The sequence below is a fragment of the Galleria mellonella genome, unplaced genomic scaffold, assembly GCF_026898425.1.
Source record: "Galleria mellonella isolate WM207_F2 unplaced genomic scaffold, CSIRO_AGI_GalMel_v1 utg139, whole genome shotgun sequence".
Taxonomy (NCBI): Eukaryota; Metazoa; Arthropoda; class Insecta; order Lepidoptera; family Pyralidae; genus Galleria; species Galleria mellonella.
Genome location: NW_026441995.1, coordinates 3814991 through 3835550, shown reverse-complemented (window position 1 = coordinate 3835550; position 20560 = coordinate 3814991). Strand labels below are relative to the sequence as shown.

At 32.1% G+C, this 20560-nt stretch overlaps 1 protein-coding gene across 1 annotated transcript in view; it reads left to right on the top strand.

Annotated features, from left to right (window-relative positions):
- Positions 1-20560, top strand: part of LOC113517946 (thrombospondin type-1 domain-containing protein 7A-like) — a 127254-nt gene that overhangs the window by 25862 nt on the left and 80832 nt on the right. Inside the window, exon 2 of the mRNA XM_052903434.1 lies at positions 18258-18356. Coding sequence (XP_052759394.1) covers positions 18263-18356 — 94 coding nt within the window. The 5' untranslated portion in view covers positions 18258-18262. The remainder of the gene's footprint in view (positions 1-18257; positions 18357-20560) is intronic.

The following is a 20560-nucleotide window of genomic DNA, read 5'->3' as shown; positions in this document are numbered from 1 at the left end:
GCACCAGTAAACAGATAAGATAAGGATTCGTGTCACGAAAGGTAGTTTCAAACAGTTTTGTCCTTTTTATTCACGAACAGAATAAATGTTGGGAACCGTGCATTGCAAGATGCAAATGAATTTTTAACATAGTAAAATCATTCAACATTAATACCACATTATAAGCGATGGTATAATCAGGTATAACCACTCCCAGTTGGGAGGGGGGGAGCAATTATTAGTAACGCGAACTACCAGTCTCTTTGACAGCGTCAGGTCGACCTCCACGTGGACCCCCTGGGAACTATTATGCTAAATTCAAGATGTGTTCCCTCACTGGTGTCTCGCCAGCGTATACCATTAGCGTAGGCTGGGTTACCACTTCATTCATCATATCAACCTTTAACTATCTACTGTTGAACCCCCTCCCCTTTCGGGGGTCTTGTGAATTGGCAACTACAGTTAGGCTTTGAACATGTTTTAAAAGGGTCTCTGAATTGACCAGGATGTAGTTCTATTAAAAAGTAATTATTCATTTTAATATTATCTAATCAATTAAAAAAAATTATCGATCCATTCTTGTCGATACGTAAACAAAAAAATTCGATTACGTATACTTAAGAAAACTTCTTTAACTACCCCTCTGAAACTTTGTAATGTAATAGACATATGTCAAAAATAATAGTTTCGTATTTTATCTTTGATATTATCTTCCTGTTAAAATTTCAGATTAAACTAACTTTTCCGAATAATAATGACGTGCTGTAAATAATATAGATGAGTATATAAGTTTATGCTATATGAATTAGGAAATGTGTTTTAATTTTTTTTTTCACTTACTATATATTTTTTTACAAGTTCACATGTTAATTACATTGATGTATAATGTGCTAATTAAATTAAAGATAAAAAATTTCATTGAGATCACTGCCAGCTGGTAGGATGCCTAGGATACTTGCTGCATTTCCACGCTGAATAGCAATGGAAATGCGTTGACCAAAGTATAGGCCAGCCTTCTGGTCACCAGAGATTTCCACTAGCCGGCGTGAAATCTCTTTGAAAAGATTCATGGCCTCGGGGCCCCACGGACTCAGAGTTTCAACTCCAAACGCCGCAAATATATATCCATTTACAAGGGATGAATATTTACGGCGCTTGATAGACTCCTGGTGTGTTGTTTTAAATTATATTTACCATTTACTTCCCATCATTTATATATATATATATATATATATATATATATATATATATATATATATATATATATATATATATATATATATATATATATACACATCTGATCAATTATCGTAAGTATTATATGTACAAGGTTGTCGCCACCATGGAAGATCAGCAATTATTCCTTAGCGTTAACCTAACTATGAACAAAATTATATTAGAACACAATTTTGACGACATTTATTTCTATTCAATTTAATATATGAAATTAAGAAAGAAAAAAAAAGATATTATTTATTGGCAAATAAAAAATGTAATATACATATTCTTTTTTATCTATTTTTTCCAACAACCAACAAGGCAATTCTAAATTTCTGACGCCAGAAATTGGATAGCAAAAACTTGGCATATGTGGTAGCATATGGCTTTTTATTACGCTTGTGCGGTCAGATTATCCAATAGGTATAAAGGTCTTGTACTATGTAACTTAAAAGAGTTTGAGCGCAAATATAAATAGACAGATGGTGTGAAACATAATTTTTGTTTAGCCGGAGACCTATCTCAGTTATTTACTTGCTACCCTTATTGTTTTGTGTAACTCATTGCTAGTTTATAATTACAGCAAAACAAATAGTTCCTATATGAGAACAGCAAGTAATTACGTGATGTTTCATTAAAATTTTGGACTCGCTTTGTGAAATGCGGAACCAGTAATATCAAATAAACTTGAATATTAAAAAAATAAAAAAGTTTATTTGATATGTAGATATATTTTCATCTCGTTATTTCAGTGATATAGAAGAAAAATTAAAATTAAATATGAGTTTGGATGATTTTGATGATCCCCTCTCTATAAATTGGATGGTAAACTTTTGCCAGAACCCTCCTTTATCATGTTAAGCTTACCTAATTAATAGGCGAGCCCATAGGTATAATTTCAACAGAAGGTCTCTGTACCCATAAATTACTTAGACAAAGACCACCCTGATCACGCAGTTTAAATTTCACTAAGTACATAGATAGTTCCGAGGGGTACGTAAATAAACACTATCACTAAATAAACATGAAATGTTCAGATACATTAACAGTAGGTTACTACGTGAACGAGTGAACAAACCAAATGCGCCCCTATTCGGATTCGGACAGCTACGAAACTCCATTCACGGTCTCATCAGGCGTGTGCCGAGAGGCCATTGTTTCGCCAACACTGCATCGGAGAGCAATCGAGTGTCATCGAGGCGAACCGAGTTCATTATGGCCGATCCACGCCCTAACGGCATTTTGAAGCATACTCACAAAAGTTCCCTCGCTGAAATACACCCCCGGGAATCCGGTGTAGAATATTAAAAATTCATACTCAATATCTGAATGACATCCGCATTTTAAATGACGGCTTTCTATAGATAATAGATATTGGTATTTTCAATAATATTTATAGATCGACTCAATTTCAACAATGGATGTTATCGGGTGATATATTTGGTGGAAATACTGCTGAAAGATGATACGTAACGATGAATAGTGCGATATCAAATAAAGAATAATACTTCGGTTTATAAGAAAAATGGAATGTCATTGCTTATCTGTCATATGTACCTACAATTTATATTTGTATAATGTTCATAATAGGCTGAATAAACTTATAACAATAAAAATTGTTTTAATATAACCTTATGAACTCGGTTCGCCTCGATGACACACGATTGCTCTCCGATGCAGTGTTGGCGAAACAATGGCCTCTTAACTTATCTTGATAATAAAACTCATCTGTATTAAAGCGTTCAGTGTATTCAAACTGTATTATACATATATGCCTACACTATAATTTAAGGCCTAAAAAATGTCTAAGGAATATTGTTCCATATTTATATTCACTATGATTATTAATATTTAGTCTTAAATTTTTTTAAGACTTTATATAAACAGTATTTATATATTACACATATGAAGTTTAAAGGCGGTCTTATCGCTAAGGCACTCTCCTCCAAACCTTTGAGTTGAGGAAAAAAGATAGAAACGGTGGCTATTTACGCGCAATTAGTATATCTAATATGTACTACTCAAACTAAAATTCGTTTATAACTAGTGTTAAAAAAAACATACGCATATAATATTTTTTTTTATGCGTGAAAATGACATGGTTACCCCGCCTGCGCTATCGGTATACACTAGCGGGGTACCAGTGAGCAGTGACAGGTGAGGATGAAAAGGCAGGTCAGTTAGCCCATTGTGACAAATTCAATGATAAATTAGTCACGATAGTTTCCAGGGGGAACCGCGTGTAGGTCGACCTGATAGGGTATATTGATAGCAATGGGGACTAAACTCCTCATTACTAACAATCCCTTTCCCCCTATATAATCATATTAATACTATACATACATCTAATTATTTATAATAGTGTATATTACATAACTAAATATATATTATGAGTTTACATATATACATATTGTAACATTATTCATATATATTAGATAGATAGATAACCTTTATTACCATTATTAAGAAAATAAAAAAATAAAACAACAAAAAGAAAAAAGAACAATTAATGCTGCTGGTAATAGGAGCCGCCTCAGCTGTTGCTATATATGTACAGCTCCAGCGAGATGTACCTATATAGCGCTGATTTTCAGGCGGCCCCTTAACTTCAATATTATTAATCAAATATACAATTATTTCACACACAATAACGAGACATGTAGGTATGGAGGACAAGACAAGAAAAAGAGAGAAAGAAAAAAGAAAAAGAACGTTGTCGGTGCCATTATTTTGTATAAACATTTTATTTATTTATTAAAACTTTATTGACGAATAAAATGTGATACAAAAAGCTGACATAATATAGCTATAGTCATTCTTTACCAATCAACCTTTGAGATGAACAGTGAATCATGAACAGAGGTACTTCATTATTGGAATAGGCAAAGAAAATAACAACTATCAGTATCAGTTCATTCTCTACGCAGTTCCCTCTGGAAACTATCGTAAACAAGTATTAATCTTGTCGAATTCGTTACGAAAGGCTAACGGGCTTGTTTTCATCGTCACTTATCATTCCTCACTGGTGCCCCACCAGGTCATAGCGATTCATCTCAATTTCACTCCACATATATATTTATTCTGAACACCATTTTTTTTTGGTGGATGAAAATGGAGTGGTAACCCCGCCTGCGCTAATGGAATACGCTGGCGAAGCACCAGTGAAGGGTGATCGATGAGGATAAAAACAGGCCAGTTAGCCCATCATGATGAATTCATCAGGAATTAATCATGATAGTTTCCAGAGGGAACCGCGAGGAGGTCGACCTGGTTGAGTATATTGCTAGCAATGGGATTCTTCGTCTCCATTACTAACAATCCATTTTCCCCCCATCTGAACACCATTGTTTCTATTTGCTTATTATAATTGTATTTTACCAATTAAAAAACACAATAATAGACCTAGAACTGTTTATAATTATTTCTCTCCATCCAAAGGTTGCCTGGAAGAGATCGCTCTTAGCGATAAGATCGCCCATTGTTTTCTCATTGTGATTATTTCTTATAATTGTTTATTTCTGTAATAAGTTTATTATTGTAATCTTTTGGAGGAAACAATAAAGAGTATCTATCTATCTATCTCTTTTTGTAATCGTAACAGCAATATTCAAAGAGCTTTATCGAAACGAGTTAATAAATAAACTTTCTATTCATACGTTATATTAAATTTTCTACACACGAACATTATTACGTTTTATATAAATTTTTATTGATATTCATACAAACATTCACTCTTATATGCCTTATTTTCCGATATTTATCACTTGTCATTCCTTATGGAGTAGGTACGTCTGTGGCACGGGGTCCTTTTGTTGTGAAATGAACTACAGACTCCTATATATTATATAACTTCATTCAAACCGCCCATATTCCAACACTACGTTACGCCTCACGCCCGCCATATAAAGTTTTATACGTATTCATGTGGTGTGATAAAGGACTGTATTTACGATAATATCCAAAATCAGTAAAAGAATTCTTTTATTAACTACCGTTTCCCGCGGCGTGGCCCGCTTCTAACTATGTAGTTGCCGTATATCATTCACGTTGGAACTCTTTATGGATCTGGCCTTATATTGTATTATATACTTAAATGATAATTACATACCTAATACCTCCATAAACTTTCAGCTAATTCAACTGATCGGTTATTTTATAGCATTTTATATGTGATTCTTTAGATTAATATAACTTTTTTATTTATTAACCGACTGAAATAAAACAAACACTTAATCTTAAGTGAAGCAAATTGCAATACATTAGTGAAAACCGAGTTCAAATTGGTTAAGCCGTTTCAAAAGTAACACATAATAAAGGTAAGAATTTCCAGTTTTTTGAAGTAATAATATAAGTCTAATAAATACAAAACCAAGTCTAAAGGTAATTTTCTTTGTCGAAAATCTTCGTTTTTATTACTTCCTATTTTCGATAATATAAATTCAAATATGAATTCAATTATCTTTTCATTCTTTGTATACGTATACATTAATTTATTTTATGTTATTAAAAAAATTACAATAAAGTATTTGTGTGAAGAAATTTATGCAAAATATTACACATAAGAATAAGAATATTTATTCAAATAAACTTAATTACAAATATTTTTGTATAATCATTTTACCGTCCATTCGGAATGTAAGCTGTGAACAATGGGCAAGAAACTCAATTGTTACTTTTTTAACAAAAGTTGATTATAAAATTATACATTTGTGTTAGTACATATTAATAAAAGATTTTTTTTAATGATAAGAAAAAAAGAACTCCATTATGGATAGATAGAGAGATGCATTTATTTGGCAGAACATTGTTTTGACAGATCTTGACTTATTGTGAAGTACAAATGTCCCCGCTTTGCTGTCCCTGGACAGCAAATAGAATATTAAACTATATGTCGGAATGCATTCGTAAATGTCATAACATAAGCATCGTGTATGAGAAAGTGTATTTATGATTATTCCTATCTATTTCCCCCCTTCCTTCCGAAATTGATTTGAACAAAGTTCTCTTTATTATAATTATGTTAAAGTGAATGCTGTCAATACCTATAATAGGCATGTGCATTAATATTGCATTATATTTAATGTTTGTTATACCTATATGTTATAATGCAATATGCTGTTGGTGTTCCTTAAATAAATAAATAAATAAAATAAATTTATTGAAAATGCTAAACACAACTGATACAAGTATGATGTATGTTACTATTACATTTCGGTATACAATTCAATTTCGCTCCAAATTGTGATACATTTGTTGTAAATGCGCACAATAAAGCATATATTACCTAAATGTAACAGACGTTTCCCCTGACATGGTGTTGGGTCGATTGTTCCGTCGTCGGCCTCTGATTTATTATAACTTTCTCATTTACAAAAGCTTCTACCTACTGCGTTCATAATATATTACGTGAAAATAATCATTAACGTTGAATGTAATCATTATAAGTTGAGTAAACTGAGTAAATAACATTTACGTGTAATAAAATAGGGAATTTTATGTTAATTATGTTCCGTCTTGGATGGTTTATTAGGATACAACATTTTCAATAATTGCCGTGTGGTCCAAATAACAAATAACAAATACCTAAACATTCAAACATCTCTACAGACATTGACTTTTATAATTTTAGTAGAAGGACCAAAAAACGTCGTCGTTTCAAAATGGTAGCCCTAAAATAACTAGAGAATGACATCGTTTTAGAGCCGCTGACGGCATCGTCCTGCCTGAGTTATTATGACCCACTTTTACAATTACAAACGAAAAACGAACTTTCACGAAAGGGACTTTAAACTGAGATATTGTCCAAATTAATTACTCGTGTCCCGAGCACCTACGAGGAATTTCATTAAAACAACCCTCAGAACAATGGCGCCTCCGTCGTTGCTGTTATACAACAAAACAGTGTAGGAAAGTTCAGGTTTTAACGTCAACAAACTAATTTGTTTAAATGATAAAACACTATTAGTTCTTGTAATATATCCAATTTCATCATATTATCGTACTAATATAATAAAATTGTAACTATAGGATGTCTGTACATAGAAAAACATCACCATATTAGCTTTTGTTGAACATAAGCGTCCTCCTAAGGGGTTTTGCCAGTTGTTGCCACTCTTGGCAGGCAGATTGGCAACCGCAGTTAGGCTTTTGAGATGTTTTCAGAGCTGCTGTCCTCCCTCGCCCTCTCTTAATCGCATCTTACGACACCCACGGAAAAAGAAGGGATGGACTATTCTATACTGAGACCTGATAATAGAAGATACTTAAGAAAAATTAATAGAAAGGCCCTAATAAAACCAATAGATACTAAAACAACTATCAGAGAATATCAACGCTGTTGCAATTTATTGCAACACATGTTGAGTGGTAGCTAGGTTTTTGTTGTTGGCAATAAACGTTTTCTTTCATTCAATTCAATAGTTTTTAGAAATTTCGTCTGTCTGTATATTTGTTCCGATATCACACAAAAACTACTGCACTAAATTAAAAACATAAGATATATCATGCATCACATTATTTATCTCAGTGCATCTTGTAGAAATAGTTAGTTATATTGGTTTTCCTACTTTTGAAATACAGGCGTATAAAGTTGTGAACAAAAAACTACCCTCTCTATGTAAAATTTCTTTTTTTATATGACTGAATTCGTCGTATTTCCTTGTGTGTACTATGTATTTATATGTGTGTGTAGGTATATGTAGTACACATTATTTGTTATAATAAGTAGTTTAATAAATAAATAAAATGTTTTCGTAATATAACAAAATGTTAACTTAATAAGTATTATATATTATGTTAAAACAAGTTACCATAGAAACACAGTAAGTTCATTAATTTTCCGTTACATATGTATATAGACATATATTAAAACCTTTTAATGCGACTTCCCACACCAAAACGACACCATAATAACCTATTAATGACTCGCTCATTGCAGGGTACATGGATTTTTCCTCATGTAGAAGGATATTAGTCTCTTAATATCATGCCAGCGAGAAAGTTCTATGTAGACTTATTTCGAATTTTCCTTTTGCACTGATGAATGTTACTTTATTTCATTCGTTTTTGTCTACAATATCTTTTAAGTCTCAGGAACGGCGACGTTTTAGCGTGCCAAGGTGTATTTTTTTATGTCCATGGTACTTTTTATTAATTCTTTATTGTTCACATTACTAATAAATGTTTAGTGCAAAAGGCGGACTTAATGCTACATAGCATTCATTTCCAGTCAACGTTTGGAAAAACAGAAATGTAGTTATGGTGTGAAAAATATTGAAAATTGTCATGGGTAAATACTATTCAAATCTGTATTCGCTGGTTACCACTTACCATTACAGTTAGGCCGTTAAATTATGTACCGTTCCGACTTCCATGAAAAACTCAATTATAAACTAAAAAATATATGCATATATACATATACATTCGTATGTACTATTACTTAATAATTCTGTAAAAGCATTTCTTTATTATAAACACGTATATTTTCCAAATTTTTTTTGTAAATACAACAAATACCTAATCTAAGTATTTAGGAGCTTAAATATGACAAGTACTTTACATATCTAACACCTTAAATGCTTCTCATAAGCTTTGCGTGGATTCGTTTTATAACCGAACGGATAAAGCGTTCGTTCACCTATTACACGTATATTTATCACCTGGCAAGGCCATTTAATTTTTTTAATGGATGATAATGCAAGGATAACTCTGCCTACGTTATCGGTATACGCTGGCGGGGCACCAGGGAGAGATAAATAAGAAGAAAAGTAGGTCAGTTGGCCCCTGATGAATTCAGCAAAGGATTATTTTTCAATTTATTATTTACTATCTTTTTCCTCGCTACTTTGTACTCGTGTATTTCAGAAGTAGAAATTCCAATGGAATAATCCATTTCTAGATAGCGTATTGAGATAAAACATACCATATATCAGATTTTAGGTTAGACGTTCAGAAACACAACTGTGAAAATCACATCTAATTTTGTGTAGTAAATTTTTCCTGATACCAGAACAAATACAAGTATACAGACAGACTGTTTTTCTAAAAAATATATAGGTATATATTTTTTTTAATTTTATTACTTTTATTAAAATCCCTCATATGGATTTTTCTAAATTCTAATAAATCACAATTATATAATATTAGGATAAGATTTACTATTGCTAACAATCCCATTTCCCAGGACACTTAATTAGTCACTACTCCCCAAATGCCGACTAGGTTAAATCACGCCTAAGAGCGTTTATAACTAAGTAAGGCAACGTCACTAGTCTCTGTCACTTTTCAAAAACAATTTAAGATTTTTCAATGTTGCTGATTGATTATTTGATGCTCTGCTAAACGAACTAAGAACTTATATATATATATATATATATATATATATAAAATATAACATATTGCATATAAATGTACCACTTAAACTTTGTATCTTACTTCATATATTGATTTGATTGAAATTTTTCAAATACTTTTTTGTCAATAAAATCCAAATTTTCAGTTACATAATTATTTTTAATTTTTTTTTTAATTGACAGATAATAGCGACGATGCCACACTTCGTCAAGTTCAAATTATGAACGTTCTTAACTGAAAATCTTTCTGTTCGTATGTATTCCATTGGGGTTACCCATTTATACTCGTAATTACTTCAAGAGTACTATGAAAAATCACCTGGTTCACAAGAATTGAGATGTTAATTCTTCTGTCCATTCTGCCTACCCTACAAGAGGCTTGTCGCGTAAATAGATATGTATAAATAAATAATGTAGGATAGAAGTAGTTTATTATAAGCAATTACACAAGCTATTAAGTTTTCTTTCTTCGTTTATTTCTTTTCTATCCTCAAAATATCTCGCCAAATCAAACTATTATTTGTAATACAAATTTTGACTCGGAAATGTACATAAAACAAAATATACCTATTAGTACACGAAACATACGGGCGACAATCTCAGCGGAGGCTGCCTAATGGCAGTTTAATTTAAGTTTCCACCCACTCCAAGTACGAATAACTTGATAGCGTGCCAAATTATTGTCTGGAGCCCGAGACCCCTTCGTATCACATGGGATTAAACCTGCCCGGAGCCATATCGCGAAATGGAGGAATGAATGGGCCAGTCACGTTTAATAATCGTATTTCTCTGAGAAGTGACGGTGTAAAAATAAGACAAGTCACTCCTCGTTTTTACCCTTAAAATATCATATGTATACATTCTATTTCATTAGTATATTGGCCATATAGTATAGTTGCCATACGAGTACATTGCCATTCTTGAGGAATCAGGAATGGCATGGGCGATACAGTATACTCTGTTATGTCCATAGTACTGCTCATGTCTATAAGCGACGATTACCACTTTCCATCAGATGGGCCGTCAACTTGTTTGCCATTCTAAGTTGCATAAAAAAAAATCAGACCATAAACAATTGGCGCGAAGCACTACATCTTAATCTCACTCGAAGATAAGAGCTCTTCGTTTTTCCATTTATAAATCCCCTGCGGCTTTTAATGGGTTTCGAACCCTGCGTTGTTTTTGTGGCGATGCTGAATGAAAAATGTACCCTTTTATAAGTGTAAATCTATTTGTTTCTATGAAATGAAATGAAATGAGATGAGATTTATTCGTAAAAAAAACATAACTGTAGTGTCTTAACTAATATTAATATTATAGTTTTATAAGGGTACAGTAATTATGGTTTTAGAACTGGGCTCCTAAATAGATTAATATAATAATCTGTGTTAAGGGGCCACAGCCCCAACCCCCTTTAGTATTATGGAGAAAATAATATTGATATAAAGTAACTTACAACAAAGTTGTATACATAATTTGACAATTAAAAAAATAAACAAACTAAAATACACTATCTTACATATTTGCAATATATACAATATATATATATATATATATATATATATATATATATATATATATATATATATATATATATATATATATATATATTAAGCTGCATCAAACAATATTTGTTCCGTTTCTTCATATGTCTTATTCAGAAGAAATGCGTACTCTGTTTTTACATCCAAAACTTGATAAATCATATATAAATGTTTTTAAATTTATTTTGTTATAGAGAAAGGATCCTAAATAGTAAAAGAATCATTTTATAAAGGAAAAATTAACTCTTGGAAGGGAACAGAACTTGTCTTTACGGCGTTTAGTATTCGTGACATAAGGTGTCTTAGAATGCTGTAAAACGACGGCATGCATAAACAATTGTCTAATGTTTAAAACATTGCAATTATTGTAAAGAAGTGTTTCTATCTAAATAGTAGCGGGCGTTAATTAACAGATATTATATGTATATCAACGCAGATGGCTCAGGTCTGTTTCTTTGTTCGTTGGCTGAAATGATGATGATGATGATGACGATATATATATATATATATATATATATATATATATATATATATATATATATATATATATATATATATATATATATATATATATATATATATATATATACCTATATATATATATATATATATTATATATATATATATATATATATATATATATATATTTTTGATAAAAGGAAATTTTGGTACAGCCGGCATCGAAAGTCGATGAGGACTTTTTTTATGATTCTTAAAATGGCAAACGTGCTGGCGGTCTACCTAATAGAAAGTTGTATCTGTCGACTGTGAAATCATGCGTTGTCAACCCTGAGGATTACAATATTATGCATTCGTATCCCGTAATTTCACTGTCATATCCTTAACTCCACTCTTCAAATAAAAACACAATTATACAAGTACAAATTTCCAAAAGCCTTAATTGTGTATTTATTGCACACACAAATAGCTCAGTAATATTATTATATATCTATCTACTCCTCTCCATTCAAAAGTTGCCTGGAAGAGATCGCTTTTAGCAGTAAGGTCGCCAATAGTTTTCTCATTGTGATTATTTCTTGTGACTGTTTATATTTATAATAAGTTTACTACTGTAATCTTTTGGAGGAAACAATAAAGAGTATCTATTTATCTATCTATATCTTAAAATTTCCATCATTCATAGGAATTAGCAACGAACTTTAATAAAGCGAGCACAAAAGATCATGGAAAGGTCATAGTGTCACGAGCTTTTTTATCTGAAAAAAGCTTCTCTTTACAAAAATAATAAAAATATTACTTAAATAAAGAGATCGCTTTTAGCAATAAGGTCGCCCATAGTTTTCTCATTGTGATTATTTCTTGTGATTGTTTATATTTATAATAAGTTTACTACTGTAATCTTTTGGAGGAAACAATAAAGAGTATCTATTTATCTATCTATATCTTAAAATTTCCATCATTCATAGGAATTAGCAACGAACACACACAAAAGATCATGGAAAGGTCATAGTGTATATATTTATCTGAAAAAAGCTTCTCTTTACAAAAATAATAAAAATATTACTTAAATAAAGAGATCGCTTTTAGCAATAAGGTCGCCCATAGTTTTCTCATTGTGATTATTTCTTGTGATTGTTTATATTTATAATAAGTTTACTACTGTAATCTTTTGGAGGAAACAATAAAAAGTATCTATTTATCTATCTATATCTTAAAATTTCCATCATTCATAGGAATTAGCAGCGAACTTTAAAAAAGCGAGCACAAAAGATCATGGAAAGGTCATAGTAACACGAGCTTTTTTACCTGAAAAAAGCTTCTCTTTCAAAAATAAAATAACAAAAATATTATTTAAATGAAGATTGTATACACAACAAAATTCGTTAAATATGTAAAATGGCATTTTCGTGCTACGAAACAAAGGGATTTTTAAAAATCTTAAGGCGTTCATCTCATCGACTTTTAATGCTCACTGTACTGTATTCTGAAGAGAAACTCAGAGTAATCAATTTTAACAAATACGCGAAAGAATGTATATTTTTTTATCAACACAAGGTGTCTAGTCTTATATTGATAGGTATCGAGACGATTAAACTACTGCGTCACGTCAAGATTAATGCAATGATCAATCAATCTATCAGGTCCTCTTCAATTTAAGGAAAACTACTATACGTGGCGTTGGTTACTATTTATTTCCGGGAAAAAATACACATAGGTACATTAATACTACAGGTAATACAAAAGGTACATTCATAGCAACGGGTATATCAGATTGACCTCCACGTGGTTTGCCCTGATAACCATCGTGGCTAATTCTTGTTAAATTCGTCGCGATGGACCAACTGATCTGCTTTCATCCTCACCTACCATCACTCACTGGTGCTTTGCCAGTGTATACTGATAGCGCAAGTAGGACTATCGTTTCATTATCATTCATTAAAAAACAAACTAAATTTTTCTTAATTTCTCACTTTTGTTGTTAATTTTTTTTTTATACAACTTAGAATGGCAAACAAGCTGACGGCCCACCTGATGGAAAGTGGTAACCGTCGCCTATAGACATGAGCAGTACCATGGACATAACAGAGAATACTGTTTCGCCCATAAAACCCCTCAAGCATTGCCATTCCTGAGGACTCAGATGTTATTCCTCTGTACCTAGTAAATTCACGCTATATCCTATCCTTCGAACCGAAACACAGCCATGCAAACACAATTGCTTCACGGTTGAAACACGAATGGGACAAAGATACCCAAGCAACCGACTTTTGTACAAAGTCTCCCTCTGGTATATAAGAATAAATCACCACCAACCACTTCCTACCCTCTAATAGTTACGCGGTTGAGTTCCACGACTCAAAGATTTCATGAATATATTTATATAGTTATGAATATATAAGTTTAAGCGTTTTCTGAGAATCAAATACATTTACAAAAAAAAATAATTCCGAAATTATACTACGTAAACTAATATACTAATACCGTATATAATAACTAAATATACTAATTAATTTAGAACTATTTAATACTTAATTAATATTTAATAATAAGAGGCAAAATAACGTCTAGCTGAAACTTGTCTTCTCTGTATCCCCTGGTCATCTTCTTTCTCCCCTCGTCTTGACTTTCCTGGGCTTTACTAATATAATAAAATTATAACTAGACAATATTTCAAATATTGTCGACTTTATCTTTAAGGGCAATGGAAACCAAAACGGTTTTTATTTAATTCTGCCTATCTGTCGGTCTGTCTTTATATATTTTAGTTCCAGCAATACGCAAAAAATCCAAATGGAATGAGATGTTCTGCTGAAAATATAAATCAAAATCTGATGTATGTTTTACTTTGATACGCCATCTAGAACTGGTCAATTCATTTCAAAATTCACGCATACGTAAACGCAAAATAAAGTTTTCTGGGTGAGTCAGTATATATACTTTTATATAACACAGTTTATTAATAAATCATGAGTACACCTAACTATCAATCAAAGTGCCATGTCGTGTCAAGTATACAAAATAATGTGCCAAAAGAAAATAGATTGTAGCAAGTCGGTTATTGGTCGGACGATCCGATCTGACCCTCGTCAAAAATTGATAATTTCCGACGCAACGCAAAATGCACATTGTAAATACAATACGAACTTTAATAAAGTTTTGTAGCTACTATAAATACGTAGAGAAAATTCTGGGTTTATCTAATCTCGTTACCCTTATTAATAATCCTAAAGGACTACGCAAAAGGATTACTTTTTGTGGTCTTGATTTCATTTTGCGAAAAGCAGCTAGCGAGATAGGCGAATATTAAACATATCATATTTAATATTACATACTCGTAATTAAAAAAAAATTGTTTGAGTTTTGTTTGAGAAATCAGTTCAGGGTACAATAGGACTGATATACCTGAAGAAGGTAAAAGCCCTTAAAATAATATTAAAAAAAAAAAATTATTTAGAAGTACAAAATAATCGACATAATATTCTACTGATAATAAATAGAGGATCTGCTTCAATCACACTTTTTAAGAACCATAAAAAGTTACTCGAACAAAAATACATATTAAAAAGTATTTTATGAATTCAACAAAACATCAAGTGTGATTATTAGGTTACCTACTTCAAATCTCTCACTCAATACAATTCTTTTACAATAAATAATTCCAAATGTCAGCTGTCACCCATTCATACTACAACGCGCAAAGTATAAATGCCACTATCATACCCATTTCCGCCACGAAATGAGAATCCATGAGTGCCTATGCAATAGTAACGATGAAAGATTTTCCTTAGCTCCCATGATCAGACCTTGATAAACCCAAATAGAATTATGTCAGTAGATAATGCACCCATGGGTATAATGTAGACGCGAGAGAAAGATCATATTCCTGAAATTGGAAAACTTTCTTAGTATTATTGAATAAATATATGCTGGCATACTAAAAATTTTTAATTTACTTAATACATACATGTAGTTCGAGATAATTTGACAATAAAGTTGAATTTTTATTTTTAATTATCAAGCATAATTATTACAATGCTAAATAATTAAAAATAAAAATTCATTTCATTCTTTCATTCATTCTATTATTATAGACAAAGTTAAAAATGACATTAAAAATGTCGCCTTTTTTCTGCTTGTAACCGTACTACTTTATAGCTATTACCTACCTGTAAAAATATAGATTATACAATGTACACAATCCATTGTATTTCAAACCCGTGTGATTCCGGCATAGAATAGGCTACCCCTTCTTTTTCTGTAAGTGTCGCAAGAGACGACTAAGGGAACTTAATAGTCGAAATATGGGCAGCAGAGTCTCTCTTAAAACATTACCAAAGCCTAAATGCGCTTGCCAACCTACCTGCCAAGCGTGACAACTGTTGACAAAACCCCACAATGGGGAGGCCTTTCAGCAGTGGACAGTTACGGCTAATATCATCATCATCATCAATATATTTCAAAGACTTTGTAGTTTTTTTTTTATACAACTTAGAATGACAAACAAGCTGACGGCCCACCTGATGGAAAGTGGTAAACGTCGCCTATAGACACGAGCAGTACCATGGACATTACAGAGTATACTGTTTCGCCCATGATACCTCCCCATGCGTTGCCATTCCTGAGGACTCAGGTGTTATTCCTCTGTACCCACCCTTCAAACCGAAACACAGCCATGCAAACACAACTGCTTCACGGTTGAAACACGAATGGGACAGAGGTACCCAAGCAATCGACTTTTGTACAAAGTCTCCCTCTGGTAGTTTAACTAACGCATGTTAATGTCGCCAACATTTTTGGCACATGTACTATAAGTCTAATAATAAAAAGTAATGCCAATTAGCTAACAATGAAGAACAACTATAAATATATTTAGATAATGGACATATTTTATTATTAAATGTTTCATAAGTAGGTAACAGGTCTGTAGTTTATCCTTCTGTCTTATAATAGAAGTATATAGGCAGGTAAGTAAAGTATTTAAACCACATCAAAGCGGCACCATGCCACGTAAATTTCACAAGTGTTTTCATGCCTGACTGACTTTGTTCGGAGCACTTGCATTTACTTCGACAGTCGGGCTCTTCCTTTGAAATTCTAACCGTTCACAATTCACATAAAATATAGAATTACTAATGGGTTTAAAGGACTTATAATTTATTTCACATTCATTGAACTAATAAAACGAATAAAAGTCTATACCAACAATTAGAAAAGAGATTTTTTTTATTTCGAAATTATTTACTATACATGGCTACTGTATTTTTTATTATTATTATTCTTTATTGTTAATGAGTGCCGTCACGATCTCACTTGATAGAAAGTTATGATTTGGCATACGAATGAGCTCGCTAGCTTACAAATGGCCTATTCACATTTGCCTTAAATTGATCTAGATTATATATGGTTGAAAAAACATAAATGCGGAGAAACTTCCACTTTTTGGCCGTGTGCATGATGAAGATATAGCTTTATATTACTAACAAATTGAGTCATATCTTTCCAATTAAAACATTCGGTTTACTCTCTTACGATTCTTATTCAAATATGATATTAACTCAGCCTTCTTTCTTGAATTCAACACAAGCTCCTTGTTCAGACTTAATTCAAGTCGTGTAAAAGTACCAGGCAACTATACAAATAGTAGTAGTCTTGTGACGTTCCATGTATTCACATAACTCCTATTATTGCTACCCTAGTTTCAGACAACCCCTATTGTGCCGGCCGTCGGAAGGCGCAAGGCGGACGCCGTGCTTTCAAAGCGAGGTCGCCCTTTATGTTCAAAGTCGAGGGATTTCTCTTATCTAGACACTTTTGTAATATAAATGTACTCGTATATACTTACTTTTATAAACGGATCACGTAGGACGTAAGTAGTGGGTGTAGTTTAGTTAAGAAAGAAACATGTCAATAGTATTAAATTTATATATCATGATAAAGTTACGATTCCAACGTGTTATGTATGGTTTCCATGGAAATTTTTGCACGTCCCTGTTACAAATTTTTAATATTTCACATTGACTTTCTTGTTTAAATGGTGATCTGATTGTAAATTCAAACGTTAATTTAAGAGTAAACAGTACATATACCTCCCACTAAAACTTTTCCATGTACTACATATTTTGCTTAAAACCTTTTCAAATTCTTTTTTTGGGTCAGTATTTTTTTTATACAACTTAGAATGGCAAACAAACTGACGGCCCAACTGATGGAAAGTGGTAACCGTCACCTATAGAAATGAGGTACCATGGACATAACAGAGTATACTGTTTTGCCCATGGTACCCCCCATGCGTTGCCATTCCTGAGGACTCGGGTGTTATTCCTCTGTATCCTATAAATTCACGCCATTTCCCACCCTTCAAACCGAAACACAACCATGCAAACACAACTGCTTCACGGTAGAAACACGAATGGGACAGAGGTACCCAAGCAATCGACTCTCTGATCGCTCTGAATGCCCTTAAGTTATATAGAGGTAACAAATATGTTCATTATTTATTCTTTATAGCACAATAAAACTTTGTATAAATGACGAGCTTAATGCCATATGGCATTCTCTTCTAGCTAACCATTATATAAAAACAGAAAGCGTATAAAGGGCAGATGTGGTAAAAATTTGTGACAATTATAGTAACACATTATCACGTTCCAATGTGACTGAAGATATCAAATCTGTGATTGTTGATGCCAAATATTGTCGACAGGTACCATGTGGCGCATCGGCTTACTGTCTTTGGCGATGGTGCTCGCCGGCGTGGTTTCTGAGCGGCCCGAACCAGAACGCCCGCTAGATGTCGTTATTGGTGAGTTTGATTTATACATTTCGATGATCAATTATGGCTATGTATATATTTAATTGTATCTAGTGTTATTTTGCAAAAGTACATATTACTGTTTGAAATTCACCAGTCCCTCACAAAGATTGTTTTAAATTGTAACCTATATATTTGTAAATTTTATTATGTTGTTATTTTGTGAGAGAAATAAATATATATTTACATTAACTATTTACATTTTCATGGTATAAAAAAAAATTTAATTATCTTGCTTATTTCCTAATAAAGTAAACTCATTCACTCAATTTATAGCTCACTTATACAAGTATCAAACGAATCGATAGGAACATTATCACTTACGCATCCACGAAATGGAATGAGATGGCAACATCCGATATCTTTTACTGGAGGGAAATGATTTGTTAGTAATGAGTTCTAACAGTCCCATTGCTTATTATAAAATTTCTATGTAACCAATCTGTAAACATATAGTTTCAGATAAAAAAATCATATCGGCTTAGAACTAACGGAATTATGAGATAATAAAAATAAAAAATGCAATTTAATTTTGAATGTCCTTTTTTTGAAGACGGTTGATAATATTAAAAGTACTAAAACAAAATGGCCAATTGAAAACTTACTTTCTGTTTTTTGCTTAAATAATATTTCCACGAAACATCTGTTACAAAAACATAATATTACCCAAGTAATAAAAGTCATTACGACTAAATATAAAACAATAATGGGCCACAAAAATAAACTGTATACCTGAAGATTGCTTCCTCAATAAAGCAGTTAATTGCGTTTGACTCGTAGCCTCCGTAGGTACGCCTACGCCGTGCTACGGGACGTCGTAGCACGTAGCAAATTACTCGGTAGACAGGGGCGCGTCATATCCAATCCAGTGTTGGCAGAAAATAAAAATTCTTTCTTAGCTATTACTTTTATTGTTCAATAAAATCTCATTAATTAAATCATTTTAACTCTAATTATAACATAATAATAAACAAATCCTTCTGTTACTTTAATTCCTTGAGATGGTATCGTTTTAATGGATGATAATAGAATGATAACCCCGCCTGCACTATCGGTATACGCTAGCGGGGCACCAGTGAGGGATGATAGGTAAGAATGAAAGCAAGTCAGTTAGCCCATCATGACGAATTCCACTAAAATTAACCACGATGGTTTCCAGGGGAAACCGCGTATATATATATATATATATATATATATATATATATATATATATATATATATATATATATATATATATATATATATATATATATAAAATTGAACACACAAGTACTATCCGTGGTTTTGTTTACATAAAAAAATATAAGTAACAACGGTCAAACGGTTGTGGCAACGGTCAAGTATTACGTAATGCAATTTTTGTAGATTTTTTTACCCTCTTTTTTCCACCATGTAGTGCGCTGTCACATTTTTCTATACCCTCCCTTTAGGGAGGGAAAGGCTTCTCTCTAAATGTTACGTAAAACCCAAGTGACCATTTTTACCTGAAAGTCATATAACGAATACTGACACCAAAAACAAAATAAAAAGAAAATAGTCAAGTTCAAAAACTCCCCATCCGCTCCTGTAACGTATCGTTTTGCAAAATCCACTCCATCCCAAATTGCATTACGTAATACTTGAATAACCCCTGTATCTCAATAGAGTGCATTTAAGATTTTTTTATGTACATATTGTTAACTTATATAATCTGTATCATTCTTTGTGTTTAACAATATATCTTGTTATGCTTAGTTTTCATTCATTCATACATTTGATATGAGTGTCTCTTTATATGTGTATAAATGAAATTTTATTGAAGTTAAATATTCAAAAATTGCTTATATATATATATATATATATATATATATATATATATATATATATATATATATATATATATATATATATATAATAATAATCGGATTAACTACTCGCTCGACTTAAATACACGTATATTTTTTAAGGGGTGAAGATGATATGGTATTTCCGCTTGCGCCATCAGTATACGCCGGTGGGACACCACTGAGAGATAATAGGTAAAGATGAAAGTAGTTTACTTAGCCCATCGTCATTATGGTTTCCAGGGGGAACCACGTGAAGGTCAACCTATTAGGGTATATTGCTAGCATTACTAACAATCCCCTTCCCCCTATGCATGTAAGTTTACCCGATTGTTATTACATTAAAATATAATGTATACTCACGAAACTTAT